The 20,658-nt window shown below is 45.7% G+C and overlaps 1 protein-coding gene across 1 annotated transcript in view; it reads left to right on the plus strand.

Annotated features, from left to right (window-relative positions):
* The window catches only part of MYO7A (myosin VIIA), a 108,119-nt gene that overhangs the window by 13,720 nt on the left and 73,741 nt on the right, over positions 1-20,658 (plus strand). Inside the window, exon 2 of the mRNA XM_037376432.1 lies at positions 5,562-5,619. Coding sequence (XP_037232329.1) covers positions 5,602-5,619 — 18 coding nt within the window. The 5' untranslated portion in view covers positions 5,562-5,601. The remainder of the gene's footprint in view (positions 1-5,561; positions 5,620-20,658) is intronic.

Genomic DNA, 20,658 nt, shown 5'->3' on the forward strand with positions numbered 1-20,658 from the left:
TGCTGGGGAGGTAATTCTTTACACCAAAATTCACCTCTTGTTCAAAGCAGCTGTTCCTCTGCCTGCTGATACCAGCGTTCACTGGAAATTTGGTGGCCACTCAAAGTCTCATCCAAAGGTGGTAGGAAAGGCTTTTCTTGACTTTCAGTGAACTTGGATCAGACTTCTGCCAGGAAAACATGCGCTGGGCTCATGGAGTCCCAGGCCATGCAGAGCCCCATGTCACAGATGCGTGTGAGAAATGGTGATTCTAATGTTTTCTGCAGCTTATTGCTGTTGTGACCTGCCTTGCTGAGGTGAGACAGCTTCCTTGCATTCCTCACATCACCTATCAGCACGACTTCAAGCTAATCCATCCATGCGGAGGCAGCAATTAAGTCATAAACAAGGGAACTTTCTCAGTGCTGTGGCAGGCAGCGTGCTGGCCAGGTGATGCTCATTGTGTCCTCACATCTCCATCACGAGAGTCTCATACAGTTTTCTCACTTGTAGAAACTCAGGGAGTGCCATTCTGTGTGTAAAAAAAATTAGCAAATACTCTGCATGAATTCCTGTTGCCTTTGCATTCAGGGCAATACTCTTGCTTTTAACGGGGATGTATTTTTTTCTCCACATTGAAAGAGATGAAACGATGGCTGGGTTTTACTCTCCATGTAATTTGCACTGGGGAAATTAGAAATTATTATTTCTTCTTGCAAGGATGAAGATATTTGTGCCACGAGAAGGGAAGGTGTAAGTGAATGGCCATTACCATGAAAATTTCAGTCCAAGGCTCAGACGGGGGGAAAGGGGGAGATGCTCAAGTTTTAAGCAACACTCCAGCAGCTCAAGCACTCGTCTAGCGAGACTCAAAGTCTGGGTTCCTCCACCAAGGTGGGGGTTTAATTCGAGTTACCCACCTCTCAGCAAGTCCTGGACAACCAGCCGTCACATAGGCTTTGAGGGCAAACCTGAGCAGCTGGGAGAGCTCACCTTCTGTGCAGAAAGGAAAGGAGAATGGGAGTCTATGGGCCAAGGAAACAGTGATGTCCCAGGCAGCACTGGATGGCAGGAGATCACATATAGCTAAAATTTACCCAAGACAGGCTCAGGCACCATGGCAGGTTGTCTGAAGTTCTTACTGTGAGAGCCTGTTTGGTTTATTGAAAAGCAGAGCGAGAACCGATGGGAGTAGGCTGTGAGTGCCTCCACAGGGAGCAGATACACGGCACTGAGGCTCTGACAGGCCAGTTGACACAGGTCATACCAGGGAGAGGCCTCAGTCTGATAGCAAAGCTAGGGCACGTGCCTCTTGCAAAGAGTTTCCCAGACACGGTCTATCATCCTGGCTCCCCTCCGCGCCATGTCCTGGTCACCACTCCAAGCCAAGTGGTGCACAAGATCCCAGCATGAGGGAAGTGGAGGTGCAGCCCTGGGGCTGGGCCCTGCCGTGTGGGCCCATCGATGGGTCGGTTGTGGTTGGTAAGATATGACTGGCCTCATCTGGGAAGCTGAAGGCAGATGCAGATGAGCAGTTACTTGTTTCATTTTAAACACTAATGATGATTTGACTTTTGGAGCTAGTTACCTAGAGAAGTAGTGGGTAGTCTCTGTTAAAAACTTGCTTGTTGATCATGCTAGCGGGGAAGACACCTGTCAGTCAAGAAGATGGATGGTGCCATATTCAGACTAATATCTTCTGACCTGAAAGCCCTGGTTCTGATTTGGGGCTCTAGGAAGAATGCAAAATACAAACTGCCATAGCTTCCCAAGCATGCCAGCTTTCAGCAGGACAAAAAGCAGAAGGAATGGTATTTAGTGGCATTGCCTTCTTCCTCTCCACTTGCTGTCATGCGCATTCAGTGGTTAGAGTCCGGTGAGCTGGTTAGTTTAACCTCATTCAAGAGCCATTGTTTTTCTTCCTGATCTGAATCCTGCTTTTGATAAGGACAAAGGCGCTTGTCTCCAAGGGTACAGGTCTGACCTTTTTATTCACCATTTCTTAGATGAACAGTAAAATACATTGCAAAATCTTTAATCCTTCTCAGATCCGCTGCTGGAGGGGAGGGAGTCAAAGCAGCAGTGTGCAGAGAGCATCGGTGTGTTAAATCTTTTTGCTCAGCTAAGGTGATAGATTATGTTTCTGCCAGTCAGATGAAGTAGACATAAGATGAATGAACTTCTGATTTTTCACACCGTTAAGTGCCCAGGGTTTCTCCAAATGACAGGCTCTACACCACACTGGGTGCAGAGGGGGACTGGCTGTCACTGAATGTGTCACCTCATAAATAAATTATTCAATTTCTTTGCTGCATTTGCAGACAGGAAAATCATGTGGCACGTGGACTTCAGGAGAAAGGAGCAGAATTTACATTTAGAATTAAATACCTGAATGTCTCTTAACCAGTGCTTAATGAGCATGTGCTCTGGAGGATTAGCACTGTGGAGTGATCCCCCAGGCAGTATGGCCAGTCATGTGGTTGGACTCCGGTCCCAAAGTGCCAACAAGGAGCAGAAATGCCAGTTAAACAGATTAGAGTAGCAACCCCCCTCTTTCCAATTGCATGATAACGGTTTTGTCCAGGTTTCTCAGCCTTTCACCCTCCAGAGTCAAGCTCTGTCAGGTTCCTCTTGCATTTGGGATCTCTTCAGATCCAAGAAAGCCATGGCTGAGGTTGCTGTGGTGCAGACCTTTTACCGAAGCACTCCTTGGCTTCTGTTGACCACTGCTTGCAAGCAAGAGGTGTGTATAGTTCCATGTCGCACATGACCCTGCATGCAAAAGTAGTTTAAAACCCTTTCAGCCTCACCCACTGCCTCCTTCAGATGCTTTGTTCAGATAATGCTCAACTAGGGATGCCCGCAAAGCTGCAAAATGAACCCAATTTACAAAACCCCCGTATTTTCCAGAGGAGTGTCTTTGTGCTTTTGTTTTATGTGTGAGTGATTTTGGGGAGGGGTAGGGTACATTTTGTTTAGCCCAGCTCATTTTTCCATACCACAGGCAGCTGTAGAGCTTCATGTAGGAGATGAAGGTGGGAGGGTTGGAGGGTCCAGATGGCCATTTTTTTCCCACCAAGGCTCCCATGAATTAGTGGGCAGCTGATCTCCCTGGTGCTCAGACAAGTCGAATCCTTCTTACTGATCCCTGTGGGAATAAGAAGGAGGGCAGTCGTCAGCTCCCCCTACCCTTCCCTTTTGGGGTTTTCCCTGTTGAGTAAGCCCTGGGGAAAGCCAGCTGCCCATGGTGTACAGCCTCGTTTGCAAAAGCGTCGTGAAGGGACTGGTGACTTGGGCTGAAGGTTAGACCTTCAGAAAATAACACCAACACCAACACCCAGGCTCTGGGTACCAAAATCCTGTTTAAAAGCAGAGTGTGGGGAGTATGTAAATACTCTTCCAAACCTGGCACACCTATTCAGCATCACCACAGGCTGTGCTGAGCAAGATGCCCACATACAGGATAGTTTTTATGCTGGGAGCCAGGGCAACCATGAGCCAGTGCTTTGCTTCAGCAGCAGAAGAATAAATGACTAAAGGAGCAGTTCTGAGACCTGTGGCTCTAGCCCAGCCTGTGGGAGGAGATCCCCCATATATGTTTTTTTGCAATATGTACACTCAATGGGGCAAGCCCATTTGGCTGATTATCATGCAAATAATGGCTGGACTACTTAGGAGCTCCCCTGTTGGGTGAGATCTCTGTTTTTCAGAAAGGGAAACTGAGGTGAGGAACTATAAGATCGCTTGTCCATAGCAGATATCCTTCAAGCAAGGAACCCAAACTGCTACCCAACCCCGTGTTCAACACTGTACCTACAATCATTGTGTTACGGACCTGAGAAGAACCTCTGGAAGACCTCACCCAGTGCCTGCTCCGAGACAAGCCAAGTTTTCACTGACTATTCCCAGTGGAGGAGACCCTTCAGCATCCCTAGGAAGTCTGTCTCAGGGCTTACTACTTGGCAGGGTTAGAAAGTTTTTTTCAAGCCATATGAATTAAGGAGAAGAGGAATAATTTAATGTGCTACAAGAATATTCGAACTGAGGATTAGGAAAATTGCCTCACAGTCTTTCAGATGTTAAAGTGGGCGCATGATTTTCCACCAGTCTTCTGTCTTCTAGAAAAAGCAAAATTAATTCGTTAAATATGGTCTGTGGCCAATATTGTCTAGTGAGTATTTCCTAATGAACATGATGTATTCACTGCCCTTAGGACACCAGTTCCTTTTCTGGGCAATGCAGAGGGATCATGTAGATGGGTTCAGCAGCTGGATGTTTTCATTAAGGTAGCGAAGGCACATAGATGGCAAACTCCTACAGCTTTCAGTGGGGTAGCTATCTGCCTTCAAATATGTGGTCGCTAAAAATGTAGACGTGATGCAAGCAGCGTGGTGAGGAAAAGGGGAATAACTGGAAATGCTGTTGAGCCTTTGCAGTCCCTGCAGGAACTAATACTTTCTAGCTAGGATGGGAACATCCATGTTTCCCACTGCAGTTGAGAAGCTACAGAAAATTCTGCAGGATCAACACCAAAGATTAAGACCTACATCACTGAATGGGACAAGTGCAGTTGCTGCTGGTGGGGAAAAGAGATCGCTCTCCTTGCCATGAGCAAAGTGTGTTGGGACACTGGCATAGGGTGTTATCACTCCTTTTTTTTTTTTTTTTCTAAAACCTGAAACAAAATATTTAGGTTTGTATGATGAGTCTGGACCACTTTGTCACTGTGAAGGGAAATGCCCTATGTCCTGCAAGATCATCCTTCCTCAGCCTTCACATCCCCAGTTTCTTGTGGGAGCTGTTTAACAGAATGCCTTTTTGCCTGCTTTTTAAGGTACGAGTGTTATTACCATACTGGAAAATGTTCCACATCATAAATATAACAACAAACAAGGATGACTTGGAGATAAAAAGCCGTAGAAATTCAATTCTTTAAAAGAAATGTTCACTTATACACACCAAACCTGTATAATGCTGGGAGTACCATGAAGTGGCACCACATACCAGCAAGCACAAACCCAGGAGCAGCACGGGACTTTCCCATGAAAACCCCCAAAAGGCACAATTTGCACCACAGGCAGGAGCAGAGCGTGGAGGTAGTCCAATCCAGGCATCACTTGCAGGCTGTGATGGAGGCCTTGGTATTTTCTCTCATCTCCTGAAAGCAGTTTTGATAGAAAGATGATAATCCAGCCAGCCTTGTGGGCTGTAAGGACAGGGCTCTCCTTCTCCATGTGCTTTAGTTCATACCATGGGATCTGATGACACACGTACTAAATCAGTATCAGTCTGTTTGTTAGGTTAATCCTTGGATAACTTTCTAGGACTCAGTTTACAAACTATTACTTGCATAAGCAACTTCCAGTCTCAGTCTCATTAATGCAGGCATTAATCTGGACGTATTAGAGGATTGTCTCTCGCTGTCTGGAATTAATATTACGAAAGCGTTGAGAGTTTAAGTGCTCCTAGCCCTCTTCCACACCTAGGTGCTGCATCTGTCCCTTCAGGGTTGGGACAGTCCCTGAGCTGGGGTCTATGAGTCAGGGTGTCATTTCATTAATTGCCGATTTCTCTTGGTTTAGGTCAATTCCTGGTGATTGCTGATGTGTTTATACAGGAGCCATGGTCATTCTACGACAGGTAAGTGAAGCATTCCTCTCTTTAGCATTTCTAATTTTACTCCATCACTCCAAGGACTAATAAAAGCCTTTTTTTTTTTTTTTTTTTTTGGGGGGGGGGGGGGCGGTGGGGAAGGTCAAGTCAGTCTATTTTTATCCTATTCTATTTCCCTAAAACGACTGTTACAAGATACAGAGATATTCATTAGCCTTAATCCTTGATTGGCTTAGAGGAAATCATTGCTCTGTGTGTGTAGTCCAGATTAACCTCGTGGAATGTTCCACTTCTATTTTCTCATCTGGGATGGCCCAGAAGCTGCACAAGAACAAAACAGCTTGCTGCCTGCCTTGAAAAATATTCTAGTCGAGAATTGATTTTTCAGTTTCCAGGAGTGGTGCTGCTTTGGCCGTGTGAAAATACGAGTCCTTTTGCACATTTAGAAATAAATTGGATTGAAGAATTAAGTTGCATGTCAGATCTCATGTAGATTCTGAAATAATTTAGGGCTTCAAATTGAAGTGTTTTCCCTGTGTCTAGGCATAACTTGTCTCTCTCACTCTTGGCTTCTGGGTTGCCTCATTGCAGTGTCTCACCTGGGGGGGACTGACAGTACTGCCATGTGTCCTGGGGTTGGGGCTACAGATTGAGACTCAAATATGTCAACACAGCCAAGCGTTGAGGTGATGGAGCAAATCTACCCAGCAGTTTTGATTCAGCTCTGTGTCTGTCTTGGTAAATGAGCTTTTGGCTGCAGCTGGGCAGAAAGCACTGGGCCTTCAAAGCTGCATGCAGGAACTCCCGTGGGATCAGTTTATACCACTGAAAAGAAGAGTTGAGAATAGCTTTGAGTGTGGAAGGAATGCCAAAGATCTCGTGGAGCAACTGAAATGCTCTTTACAGAGTTGCCCTGACTGTGGCCTCCCAAAAAACAGGCTGCACTTTGGTAGGGGTGGTTAGAAGCTCAGCCGTCCTGACTGGTGCAGTCTGCAATGCCAAAGAAAATGGGTGTGGGAATTAAAATGAAGCAAATTCATATGCTGATTTGAAAGCTCAGACTAGCAGTTGCGGCTCTAAGAAATGCCCTATAACAACTCTTGTCTGGGATGGTATCACTCCAGGCTGCCTGTTAACGTCTCCCTGCTCAGGGTTACCCCTCTGTGGTTCAGCTACTAGTTCAGTGTCTTCTGTATCACTCTGAATTCACCTTTTGCAGAGCTTTAACCAAATAGACCATCTTCCTGGTGTGTCTTGTGTATACAGGGTGCTTCCCAAGTAATTTCCTTCCCACCTGTCTTGGGGTAGGTTGGATCTCCTTTCTGAAGCTGTCTCTCTCCCTTGTCTACCTGAGCTCTACGTGAGAGTGGCTTAGCGCTTGACTTTTAGATGGACCCAGCTGTGAATGGAGAGCTGCAGTACAGGGACATCATTCTTCTCTTCTGTCACCCTTGCTACCATGAAAGTAACTTACAGCAAAGGGGACAAGTAGATGGCTCCAATAACATCACCAAGGCACTTCAGGCCATGCATCTAGGCACTAATTAGCCAGTTCCAGCCTGGTTCCAGCCTGGGATCTGGCTCCTTATTAAAACCTCAGGATGTGGTTGGTCTGGTGTGGAAATGGGGCGGAATTCTTGGGCTTTTGTCTCTCGTGTCTATAGTGTTACAGCAGTAAAGCTGGAGCAGAGCAGGAGTGACGCTGCCCTTATGTTAGCTGACGAGGGGTTATTTCTAGGATGTTACAATGGGAGGAAAAACATAGTGGTATTTCTGTACTGAGAGCTGAATGCTGGAGAATAAACCTGGAGCCATTTGTGACTCATGTGTATGGATCTCCTGACGGGTTAAAGCCCATCACCTCCAGGCAGGTTTTACAAGAACCCTTAGCAGTGAAGCCTTAATAGTCAGCATGCATGTTCAGTCTCCTATAGGCTTTTTTAGAGAAGATACTAAGTTGTTTTCCAGGCAAACATCTTTTAGTTCATAAAGACAGGTTGTCAAAAATGTATAAAGAATCTCCAAGTGAATTCCTAGAAGTTATTAACAATATTTGATACACTACTTTGGGATTAAAGCTTCTTATTATTAAACAAGAAAAGACCCTAGCTCCCTAAAACAACCTGCAGTTTTCAAGAAGCTCTTCCATTTCTTGCTGTTCTTGATAGTTTTGAGACTAACTCTACCTGTGACTTCGGAGGCTGAGCAGGGCATGACATATATCAGGGAAACGGGTTTGTGTGGGGTTCGTTGCTTACTGCAAACATGCCTCTGCAGCACAGATGAGGTGAGCAAGGATCCCTCCATAACGGAATAACAAAACCCAGTTGTTAGCAGATAGAGGCTCTTCCTGAGGTCACTTTATACAAGTTTACCCCATTTAAAGGTTCAGTCTGAGTCACACTTGAACCACTTTGCTCTCGGTGGTGCAAAGAGCTGCTGTTTATGGTGTTGCCAAATTGCAAGCAGCAGCAATATATGTATTTTGCCTCCTTCAGTTTTGCTGTAAGATCTTAGAGATACATCTATGCTGTTCCTGATTGTTATGACTTTCCAGTGAGCTTCCCTCTGTCTTTTCTTTTTTTTCTTTCTTTTTTTTTCTTTTCTTTTTTATTCTTGAATGTACACAACATGTTTATGGTCCTTCCTTCCCACCCCTTTTCCTGTGAAAACTTTCTTCAATGTGATCAAACAAAAGATGGAATGATGGTCTGAGATAGATCAGCACAGAGCCTTTGGCCTTCACAGCTTACTTTCCCTGTCCTTACCCAGCTATAAATCCAGGAACTTTGAAGATGAGCCCTTGGCATTGCACCCCTTCCACCTTCCCATGAGACCAGTTCGCACCAGGCTCTCCTGCAGAGGCTGGCCCTGGGCAGCTGAGCGCAGAGGGGGCTCCAAGTGCACAGCTCTGAGCAAAGAGGAGAAAACACACAGAGCTCCTGCCCTCTGCCTTCCACCCACTAATTCAGAAGAAAAACCAATATTGTTCCCCAGCAGGGGCCTGCAGGGAGCCAAACTTATCAGCTTTAGTTGCTAGCAAATTACTCATGGCAAGTCCATTTCCATGCACAAAGAAAGGGAAGATGAAAAAGGAGGGTTTCCTCAATTCCTGCCTTGGCAGCCTGACAAAACCGTTTGGCTCCGCAGCACAGCAGCAGCTCGTTCCCGCATGTTCTGTCTTTTGTTTAAAGCAGAGATGTTTTTAGAACTGGCGTGGAGACAAGGAGGGTGGGGTGGCCCCAGCCGCAGATGACCACACAGCCTGGCGAGGGGCACATCACAGCTCCAGAGAGCGCGTTATTTGCCACTGTGGTCCTGGTGGCAAATAACAAATGTTTGTTGCTTGCCAAGCGGTTGTTTTTGCAACTCCATCTTCTCCCTCATGTAGGCAACCCTCGTACAACCTGATCTTAAATCCGGGATTTCCCAGTGCTGCAAATTTCCTGCTGCTGGGCCAGACCAAGAGAAATCAAAGCCACTTACCTGCTGGGGAATGAAGCGTGCTCACAAAATTTAAGTGTTTTCACGTAGGACCAGGTTCAGCATCCCACAAAGCACATCCACTAAACTAAACTTGGCATAAGATAGTATCTGTGTTGCTGTGGTCCCCTGACCGTGTCCAGACCACATGAGAAGCATTGCTGCTCTTGTGGGTTTCTCTCAGCCTTATTGCCTCCCCAGCCTGCTCCTGAGCTTATAGGGCGAGAAGTAGACATAGGAGTGAAAAGAAACAGCCGAGACATAAGCTAAGCAGATGAAGGAAACCACAGCTCAGCCAGAAATTAAGGCCTTGAGGGATCAAGCACTGTGGATGCCTCTGCTGTAAAGCTCTTTTTAGCTCAACACCAAAGCAAGGAAGGTGTCTCCAACTAGTCTGAAGCTTTGCAGGAGCCAAGACTTGGTCAAAGACTTCAGCTCTGCTCTCCTGGCTGGCTGTGCTCCTGGTGAGGTGACTCTTTGGGACAATGCCAAAACCTCGCAGTTTCTCTGCAGCTATCCATTCTGCAAAGTCTGTGCATTTCTTTGAGTGTAAAACTCCCAGTACAGCTTCAGCTTTAAACTCCACAAAACAAACCCTACATGAGCGAGACTGTCCTTGGTATGTTCATGACTCTGTTTTTTGAGGGTATTTGTGGCTTCATGTTCTTGTGGCTGGACTGGCTTTTAGCTAAAATTATCCTTTCCCCTTCTTGCCATTTCTCAAGTGTTTGAATAGACAGCAATCACTTTCCTTCCTAGCCTCGGATCTGACCAAAATCCTACAAAACCCCTTTTTTGCCCCCTTGTAAAACAAGCTCTGCATCCTTCTCGTGACGGTGGCAGCCCTTTCTTCACCTGTTCCAGCTTAATTTCTTCTTGCTAAGGGCAGAACTGCACACTGCACTGCAGGTGAAAGGGATTTGTGCAGTACACTAATGAGCAGGAATAGATTTTGTGACCACTGGTGTTTACAGAGACTCAGTTTGATGCTCTAGGAGGTGCTTTCCCTTGCTGGGAGTAAAATAGCAGAGCCCAGATTCTGAAATCTTTCAGTCCATGCACAGACGTTTCCCAGCTGGGGTCTGTGAGCACTGGTTTTACCTGGAGCTGACATACACTATTTTGGGTGTTATTGGATAATTTGCATTCAGCTTTGCTAAGTGATTCATTGTGCTATATATTTTGTTAGCAAGGAGGAAGGGGCGGGGGGAAAAAACCCAACGTTATTGTAGATCTTCTCAGGGCTGATCTGTAATCATGTTATTATAAAAAGCAAAGTGTAAGTCCACTGTTTGGATTCTCTTTCTCATAAACACTGAATAATTTAAGTCTTCTCCCATTTATGCCTTATATCTGGCTGATCTATGAGTCTGAGGCTTCCCTGGATAGCTGTAATGCAGCAATGAAAAGTCCAGCACAAGCCAACCAAAGGGCACATTTGCATATAGATTGAAACATGAATCGTTGGGAGCCATTCATTAGTTGCAGTGCTCAAGACATTTGGCATTTTAACAGCTCCCTGCATCAAATCCTTTCCATCAAATTTATGGGACAATTAAAGTGCTAGGGTAGCTGTGTGCAGAAAATGAAACGGCAGGCTAGGGAGATGTTCTTGCAGTACTATGGCTGCGGAATATAAATTGCATGATGTCAAATAAAGGTAGGGTGAGCAATACCAGCCCTGGTGTAGAGATACCCTGCCTCTTAGAGCCCCTGTCTGAAACACATTCGTTCCTGCTTTCTGATACCGCAGACAAGCCCCCGGGATCCATCTTCTCTCAAGTGTATGCACTGAAACTGTAACTATTTGATCACAAGGTAGAGAGAAGGCTTGGAGTGAGAGCTGTCATATATGTGGGTAATTTAGTTCTACTTTTTTAAGAGGCAGTAGCAAAACACCCAGCCAATGGGACATTCATTTGAGGGTATAGGAAACTTCAAAGGACTCGATAACAACATTTACCTTGAATTAATCTTGGGACCTTAGGTTTCCCCAGGGAAAATCTACATCCCCGGGGACAGCTCTTGCAGAGCAGCTCACATATCATCTTGTCTTGCTTGATGGTAACTCCTCCATGTCCGTCAGAGCCCTTAAAGATGCCGTTTAACTTGCTGAGACCTGACATCTGGAACACGAAGAGAGAAATTCAGCCCCTCAAACTGCTTCTTGTAAGCTTTCCAACTCATCGTGACCTCAAGTTGTATCAGGGGAGGTTTAGGTTGAATATTAGGAAAAACTTCTTCCCCAAAAGGATTGTCAGGCATTGGAACAGGCTGCCCAGGGAAGTGGTGGAGTCACCACCCCTGGGGGCAGTTAAAAGATGTGTAGATGTGGTGCTTAGGGACATGGTGTAGTGGTGGACTTGGCCGTGCTGGGTTAACGGTGGGACTCAATGACCTTAAGGGCCCTTTCCAACCTAAATGATTCTATGATTCTGTAACCCGAAGGTCTCACTGTTTGTGTATGCTTTCTGTAAAGAAAAAGCCTGTAATAAATCTTGAACCTCACACGACCGCTGTGCACCAAGTGGTGGAGGTAGGGGCTGCTGGCCCATCTATCAACCCCTTTTCAGGAGTGAGGTTTGGGGAGTGAGGTCAGAAATCTTTAATTCCAACCCACCTCCATCCCACCCCACTCCTTATCCTGCTGCTGGGGATCGACACAAGGGTTGATTTCCCTTGGTCCTCATTCCAGCCATTGTGCCTCTGATCTGTGCATAACAGGAGGAAGCATCTTCATCCCAGCTGTGCAATCAGAGCGGAGTAAAGGGGTTCCTGTCCCATCCCATCACCACCCCTGCACACCTACCTCCTTCTATCTGCCCTCCACTTCCTCCCAGATGTGTGATACAGCTGTTGGCTGGACCATGTTGTCCATAATTTCACAAAAATCCTATGATTTACAAGTACTTAAAAAACCCTTGAAGAAAATTTATTATTTCTTACTTATTGCTGCTGGTTTTACTCAGATCAGTTCTCAGACAGGATATACGGAGTCATGACTGGAGGGATTTGGGCAAAAGCTAGACATTTAAGCCAACGTGGCTGCTGAAAGAAATGTTTGTGATGCAACATCCTTAATGCAGCATGGGACTGTGCTTTTCATCTGCTCCTTGTACAGATAGCTGTGCAGTGGGCTCTCCCTGCTTGAGGTGACCTTCCTCTTCATCAAATTCCTTTTCCAAAACTGGAGAACGTTCAACAGGAAGGCATTAAAAAGGAAGCCCTCAACGTTTCATGGATTTGGGGTCGCAGGTACATCTGTGGCATGACCCTGATATACACTAGTGACAACAGATTTGGCCCTTATGGTGTAAAATTCATTCCTTTTTCAAGCCACAGCATCATTTGCTGGCACAGTGTAGAGTTGATAGCTATTTTACTAAAAAAAAAAAAAAAAAAAAAAAAGGCAAAACACAAAAATCCAACCAACAAAAAACCCCAAACAAATCAAACAACAACCCTTAGCTCTGGCTTTCTGCAATCAGGTTCAAGAAGCTGCGCACAGCTCCCGGGGCCCAGGGGAGGGAAAGCAGTAACAGACCTTTTCAATAGCACAAATTGAAAAATGGTATTTCTTTCTCAGGAGAAAGTTGAGCCGTCAGTACAGAGAATATCTGCTGAGATGTCATTGCCTGGTCAATAAATAAAATAATTTTACCAGAAAGGAAAGATTACCTTGAAGACAGAATTCCCATGAGGATGTCAAAATTATATGCTCCGTGTCAGTCTTTAGCCAAACTCAAGTGTTTTCATGAAAAGATTTGTTGGTATGTTTTTCCTGCATTTTAGGTTTTGGTGAAATGGCATTCTCTAAGAAAGATTTCTTGTAAGCATTTTGGAACAGTAAATCCATTTTTAGTTGTTTTATAAATATAACCAAAACAGAAGGAGGATTCAGATGTTTGCTAGAATACACATAAGGAGACTGTTCTGAAAAAAAATAAAAATCTGTTTAAGAGCAGAGAAAATTCAATACTGTGGGTGAAATTGCCTGAGATATGCTGGTAAGGCAGCTGGCACTTCAGATTCCTCTGCTGGGGCTTTCAACAGTGTGGAAATGAGATGAATGAGAGAAGACTGGGGCTTGGGAATTTGTACGCTGATGCTTTTACATTTCCATTTTGCCACTCCTGGGTCTATTTACAGATACTGCTCTCGTGGTCAGCAGCACTGACCAGCCTGTGCAGGGGTTGTACATTAGACTGTCAATGGAGGGGAATTGCCTTTTCCCTGTTGACCATCTATATGAATCTGAGTCCTGCACACACGAGAAGGTGGTACGGTGGATCGGTCCTCCTTTCCTCTCCTTCCCAAATCACCCTTGCCGCTATCTGCAGAAGGGAAGTGGCACCGGCGGAGGGATGCAGCTGCTTTCTTGCACTGAGGAAAGGTCAATCGCAAAAGTTTGCAAGGATTTCATCCTCCATTAGGCAATTTTTGTGAAAACTTCACCTTCTATAAATTATATGGATTTCTGTTCCTGAATAGAAATTATTATACAATTCTGACCAGAGTTACAGTGTGATGAAGTTGGGAAGACATATAAAATGACCATATCTGTTCAGACCCAGGTCTGTCCTGCCTGGTATTATGTATCCAAACTGACTGTTGGTGAACACCAAGGGACAAGTAAGCATACAGTGTAACTTCCTCACAATATTTTCCCATCCTTCAGCTAATTTCCTGGCCCTCCCATATAGACATACAGCTCCATGATTTCCCAAGCCTGATATGATTTATTTTTTTTTTAGTAATCCCTAATGCATCTCCTTTCCAAGCACTTGTCCAGCTTCCTTACTTCTCCACTTCTCCACCTATATCGCTTTTTGCTGAACCTAGTCCCTACTGACTTTGGTTGATGTCTCCTTATTTTTGGACTGGAATAGTATTTTAAAGAAGTATCTCTACAGACTTGTCCACTCTGTTCTAGGCATCCACATGGGCAACTGGTGAAGGTAGAACGCAGCACTAGATGGTCCTTTGGTGTGACTTAACCTTGCACACCTATTTTCATGACCTGCTTGAGGCAATTCCACTTACACCCTGAATAGTGTTGGTCCCTCCCAACTCTTCTAAAATGATCACAGAATCACAGAATCGTTTGGGTTGGAAGGGACCTTAAGGATCACCTCGTTTCAACACCCCACCAGGGGCAGGGCCCCCTCCCCCCAGCCCAGGCTGCTCCCAGCCCCGTCCAGCCTGGCCTTGAGCCCTGCCAGGGATGGGGCACCCACAGCTGCTCTGGGCAGCCTGGGCCAGCACCTCACTGCCCTCATGGTAAAGAATTTCTTTCTTATATCTAATTTAAATCTAAATCTCCCCTCTTTCAGTTGAAAGCCATTCCCCCTTGTGCTATCACTACAGGCCCTTGTAAAAAAAGCCCCCTCCATATTTCTTACAGGCCCCTTTAGGTACTGGAAGGCTGCTATATGGTCTCCCTGGAACCTTCTCTTCTCCAGGCTGAACAAACCCAACTCTCTCACCCTGTCTCCATAGGAAAGCTGCTCTAGCCCCCCTGACCATCTCCATGGCCCTTCTCTGGACTCACTGCAACAGGTCCATGTCCTTCTTAAGTTGGGGACCCCAGAGCTGGACACAGCACTGCAGGGGGGTCTCATCAGAGCAGAGCAGAGGGGCAGAATCACCTCTCTCGGCCTGTCGGCCACGCTGCTTTTGATACAGCCCAGGACATGGATGGCTTTCTGGGCTGCAAGCACATGTTCCTGAGTCATGCTGAGCTTCTTGTTAACCAGCACTCTCAAGGCCTTCTCCTCAGCACTGCTCTCAATCCATTCTCCACCCAGCCTGTGTTTGTGCTTGGGATTGCCCCAACCCATGTACAGGACCCTGCACTTGGCCTCGTTGAACTCAATGAGGTTTGCATGGGCCCACCTCTCCAGCCAGTCAAGGTCCCCCTGGATGGCATCCCATCCCTCCAGCATGTCAACTGCATCACACAGCTTGGTGTTGTAGACAAATTTGCTGAGGGTGCACGTGATCCCACTGTCCATGTCCCCAGCAAAGATGTTGAACAATACTGTTCCCAATGCGGGTGCCTGAGGGACACCCCTCATCACTGGTCTCCACCTGTTCATTGAGCCATTGACCACAACTCTCTGAGTATGACCATCCAGTCAACTCCTTATCCACCAAGTGGCTCATCCATCAAATCCACTTCTCTCCAGTTTAGAGACAAGGATGTCATGCAGGACAGTGTAAAACGATTTTACACCAGTCCAGGTAGATGACATCAGTCACTTTACCCCTATCCACCAATGCTGTAACCCCCCCGGTAGAAGGCCACCATATTTGTCAGGCACAATTTGCCCTTAGTGAAGCCACGCTGGCTGTCACCAATAACCTCTTTATTTTCCATATGCCTTCGCATAGTTTCCAGGAAGATCTGCTCCGTGATCTTTCTGGGCACAGAGGTGAGACTAACTGGCCCGTAGTTTCCCACGTCTTCCTTTTCCCCATTTTCAAAAACTGGGGTTATGTTTCCCCTTTTCCAGTCCATGGGAACTTCACCAGACTGCCACGACTTGTCAAATTTGATGGATAGTGGCTTAGCCACCTTATCTGCCCATTCCCTCAGGACCCACAGATGCATCTCATCAGGTCCCATGTGCACTTGTACACCTTCACGTACCTTTGATGGTCTTGAACCTGATCTCCTACAGTGGGCAGTTCTTCATTCTCCCAGTCCCTGCCTTTGCCTTCTGCAACTTGCAACATTTACCAAGAAGCAGATGCCCTCCATTCTTTCCCTAGAGTCACTTTAGCAGAACTCAGGAAAAAATGAGGTTGCCTTATTTCACAGGCTGAAGAAGAAAGAACCAAGTGCTGCTTGTCTTTAAGATTGGGGGAAACAGAGCCTTGCCAGTGATTTGCACACCACTATTCAGAAGCCTTTTGTGCAGCCAGTGTGAATGCAATGTGAGCAATTTATGTGCATCTCCTACCACCCAGCCAGGCATTTTATTGCCAGCGCCATGGCTGGCAAATGACTCTTAAGGTCACACACTGCATTTTCATGATCTGCAAATCACTTTGTAAAGGCATTTTACTGCCCCTTAACCCCATTAAGTTCCTAGATTTGGTGTGAGACAGACAGGCAGCCCTTTTTATTAAGTAGATGCTTGATGTTAAAGAACATTTGCATCCAGCAAAATGCAATGGAAGCATTAACCATATTTCCATGCTGGTACTCTGTCAGCCCATTCTTTATGGAAACATAAGCATAGTTGATATATCTATGTGATAGTACTCTTGCAGTCTCAAAATTAAGGCTATATGGCAATTACCGAGTTTCTCAAAACAAGTATAAAATTGATGAGCATTCTTTACGTGAATTCATTCCCCTTTACACGGTTTAGGTTTTCACATGAGCACCAACCAGCTGCCTGTTGCTGGACCAGGATCTCTGCCAGGCTAGGTACCTTGCAAACCCGCAACAAACCCAAAAGTTTGGTTCCAGGAGTAACATTTAACAAAACTAATTTGTAATGCAACCCTTTTCATTGTAAAGTGGATAAAATGTGAGACAAAACTCCTTTGAGACCACATCTGCCTGTGCAGCATATGCAAGATGGACTGTCCGTGTAATAAAACACCCATGAGGCAAATAAGTAGCAAGAATACAGGAATTATTTGCTGTGCCAAAATCATGCAGAGCTCATTTCTTTTATGGTTTTATTCTTCTAGATGCTAGAGTTCAGGATGTCAATATGAAAGTCTAATCCCACTGGCAATCTTACCAGCCACTGTTCCTTGATAATTTCATGTAAGAAATAGGTCCAACTTGCTTTTTCAAGCTGTGGCAATTGCTTTGTTTGTAACAGCCGGTGATTATTTGGTGGGACTTGGATTTTGAAGGAAGTTTCTGAGTTTGTGTGTGTAAAAAGGACTGATGTTCAGGATCTGGCTTCTGATCTCTTTCTGAAAGCCAAGTCTCTTCAATATGTGCTCAACAAGCTATAAACCATCAGCTGTCAAGCTGTCCAAAGCTTACAGTTTGAAGGCATCCACAGTACACACCTGTACATGTCCTGACCCAACCAGGCAACTGTCTTGGCTGGGTCTGCCAACTACAATTGTGATTTGAACAGTGGTGATTGTCCCTACCTCTGTCATCTTGTGCCAGCCTAAAAACACCACTGTTTCTATGTCTGCAACCTTTCGGTTAGGGTTTGTCTCGCTGGACTTGCTGACTGATTCCTTCAGACCCTTAAGTAACCTGGTTGTCCTCTGGAGTGCCTACCTTCTTCCAGAGCTTTCTGGAATTTCACATCTTCCACAGCCCAGCGATGATGGTGTGAAATTTGGGATAAAAATGCACACTGTCAGTCCTCATTATGCTTAGGGTACTATTGGCATGAAAGTTTAATTAAAACCCATGGAGAAATCAGCAGAAACAAACCTCCTGATGCACTTGGTAATTCCAGAGAGTTACAGCAGATGGGGCTGGTATTGTGCTGCTGGGAGCCCACAGTGCAAGTCCGCTGATGGTCCACCTCCTCCCTTGGAGGGACCCACCACCAGCAATTTGGGAAGTGTTCCAAACACGATAGGCAGAGGGGGCTTGAAGAATCAGGGCAAGTGGCTGCAATTACCAGCCTGCTCCTGATTTCCATTTCAAGGGCAGTCTTGCATGGAGCCAACCCTGGAGACTTCAAACCCATGAAGCAAGCAATGAAATGGATGATTTTGCTGGGTTTTAATAAATACTAGTAGGATTATTTTTGTTTTCTGTTTCCTGATGACAAAAAAAGTTTGGGTGCTTCACGTTCTCAAGATTTTTTAACATCTGGGAGTATCCTTTCTTCTTTTGGATGAATGCTACTTGTATCGCAACATCTCTGTACCCTTGTGACTGGCACCTAAGGAACAAAACCCAGGATCAAGATGTTTTGGATTGCATTGCAGACATGGCCTGCATGATTTTTTTTGTTTTCCATTATGCTTTCTCCCACCAACCATCCCTCTGAGGTACTGGCTTTTCAAACACACCTCTGGAGCAGCCCACTTCTCCCTTCAGCAGTCATATCACCGACTCCCTCAAGATGCCATTGACTGAGCTGCAAGCTAACCTACCCCCAGACCCCCTCACTCTCCTCAGTAACCAAGACAACCCTCAGTGCATAAGCAAAGGCAATGTATGAAAGGGGCAGTGCTGCTCAGATCTGGCATGGTAGTGAAGAAAAAGCAGCATTAGTCCCGCTTCATTCAATACTTCCAAAGATGAGACATGCTATTTTAAGTAGTAGGGCTTGTCTAGACATATCAGTGTCACTTTGGCTAATGTAGACCCTTAGCATGGGCATGTTTCTGCTGGGAAAACCGCGTGAGTATAGATTACTACTATATGGGGAAAGAACACATTTTTACTAGGACTAAACACTTCTTTGTGCTATGTCTACATTTCTGTTCATGCAGGAATAGCTGTGCAGATTACAGTAGTCCCATGTCAATTTGGTACGCAGTTACTAATTGCAGACTAGATCCCAGTGAGGTTGCAAAAAGGCAGGGAGAGGGTAAGGAGGTGCCTGAAGTAAAGAAGTGAAGGAGAAAGGATCTTCCCAGAGCACAAAAGATGAAGCTGAAACTCTGAAAGAGAATTTGACAGGTTGCATGTGAATAGTAGAAGAGATTTGTATTGCAGATGGTGGAAAAATCCTGGTTTGTTTCCCCAGGAATAAAATCAGATAAAACAATTGAATTCATGTGGTTGCTTTTAAGCTTCTTTGAGCAATCTTTCTGAACCAGGATGAAAAACATCCCTTGCAATTTGCATTTCTGTGTATGATCCTTTTTTTTTTTTTTTGTTCTGTTTTTTTTTGTTTTCTCCCTTCATCAGTACTGTACATTGGAATTCAAACCGTGTCCTGTTTGCCAATCATTGCAATCTTGAAAGGGCTGTATGCCTCAGAGGCAGAAAAATGTTGGGTGGAAATATCTGATTACCTCCATCTGTTGCACAGTTCTGTAGCTCTCATGCTCATCAGCTGCGACTCTTCTTTCATTAATCAAATCAAACAGGTCTCTGCCCTCACCTGGGAATAAAGCTTATCCATGAGCAAGGCAGAGCATCCATCAGTGCCACTCAGTGATGCCACAGCAGATACCTGCACAGGCAGCAGCTCCACTCCCTGGGATGTGCTGCCAGCTGTGTGTTCTTGCTGCTCTCCCTGCTTCTTCATTGAGTGCCTGATGAGCCAGTTCAGGGGCTAAACCAGCAAAACACTTTGCAAAGACACGTGAAAATGTTGCTGCTGGGTTAATTTCCTGAGCCAGTTTACCATGGGATCAAATCAAAGAAAGGGGTGGGAACATGCAGCTGAGCTGTATTGTCCAGCCATAGGGACCTGTTGGAACCAGCATCCCTCCCCAGCGGTGCTCAGAGAAGATGGCCTTCCTTTAGTCCCATCTTCCTAAAGTTTGACATACAGAACAACATGCATTTAAAGGAGAATATTCAAAATCTTTGCTTCTGGATGGCTAGGGGCAAGGGGTTTCCATCGTGCCTCCTATTGCAAACCAGGGAGCTCTTAGCAGCACCCTCGGTTGTCTGGGGGGAGAGCGGAGGGGGCAGGGGTGACTGTTGTTGGCAGATCCAGAGTGGACCCAAGAGCTCCCAGTGTGGTACCAGTGCAACCTTTCTGCTCCCAGGACCTTAAGGAATATGTCTTGGTCTGACAGTACTAAATCACGTGCTCCCATTATAAAGTGCTCCCCCTCTGATTCCTCCTGGTTTTATTTTTCCCCTCTCCAGTTTTCCAGATTTGTACATCTTATGATTGCTCTATCATCTGCCTTCTGGATACTTCCATTTGCATTTAGGACAGGAGCCAGCCGTGGGGTTAAAAGGCTCAGTCTTCATTTCCTGTTCCACTTCTGCATCTTAGCAGGGTTTTCAATCACATCCCAAGCAGTGCCTATCAGCTTTTTGTGTGAGACCTGATACGCAGTGCTCTGGCACGGCATTTGGGGGTGATGCCCAGGGCCTAATCTGCTTGTAACGTCAATGGATTGCCGGATTCTCCACTTTGCCCGCAATGGTAATGCCATAGGAGTAGTGGATTAAATATTCTATCTCCGTGTTTGTCTGCACGTTTATATCGCACTCCTGAGCCAAGAGATCCTGAACTGTCAACAAGCAGCTTCTTGCCAAAAGCCGGGGATGAGGTCAGACATCACTGGGAGCTGAGCCTCATTGCACCATGCCAGATTGTGCCCCTGCAAACCTGATTAAATCCATCATTTTGAGGGGAGTCTTTGACTATCCCTCAGCACTAGAAGGGAAAATGTTGGGATGAGTGCCACGTTTGTGGGTTATTTTTTTCCCTCCTGTCAGTATCAAAGTTACAGGATGAGCGAGCAGTGCATTGATTATTGAATTATTTAACGATTCCTCTTGCATCTCTGCCTGTGCTTCAGAAAGCCTTTGTGTGTAGCACGTTACCTTGGCTGACAGCTGGTGCCTGATGTGCTACGATAAATTGGGAAGAGAATCTTATTTATTTATGAAACACAAAAAATTCTTAGGGTTACTGACAGCCAGCATGTGTGTTTCTTGCACTG

Source organism: Falco rusticolus, chromosome 2 (genome assembly GCF_015220075.1).
Source record: "Falco rusticolus isolate bFalRus1 chromosome 2, bFalRus1.pri, whole genome shotgun sequence".
In the NCBI taxonomy this organism is placed as follows: domain Eukaryota; kingdom Metazoa; phylum Chordata; class Aves; order Falconiformes; family Falconidae; genus Falco; species Falco rusticolus.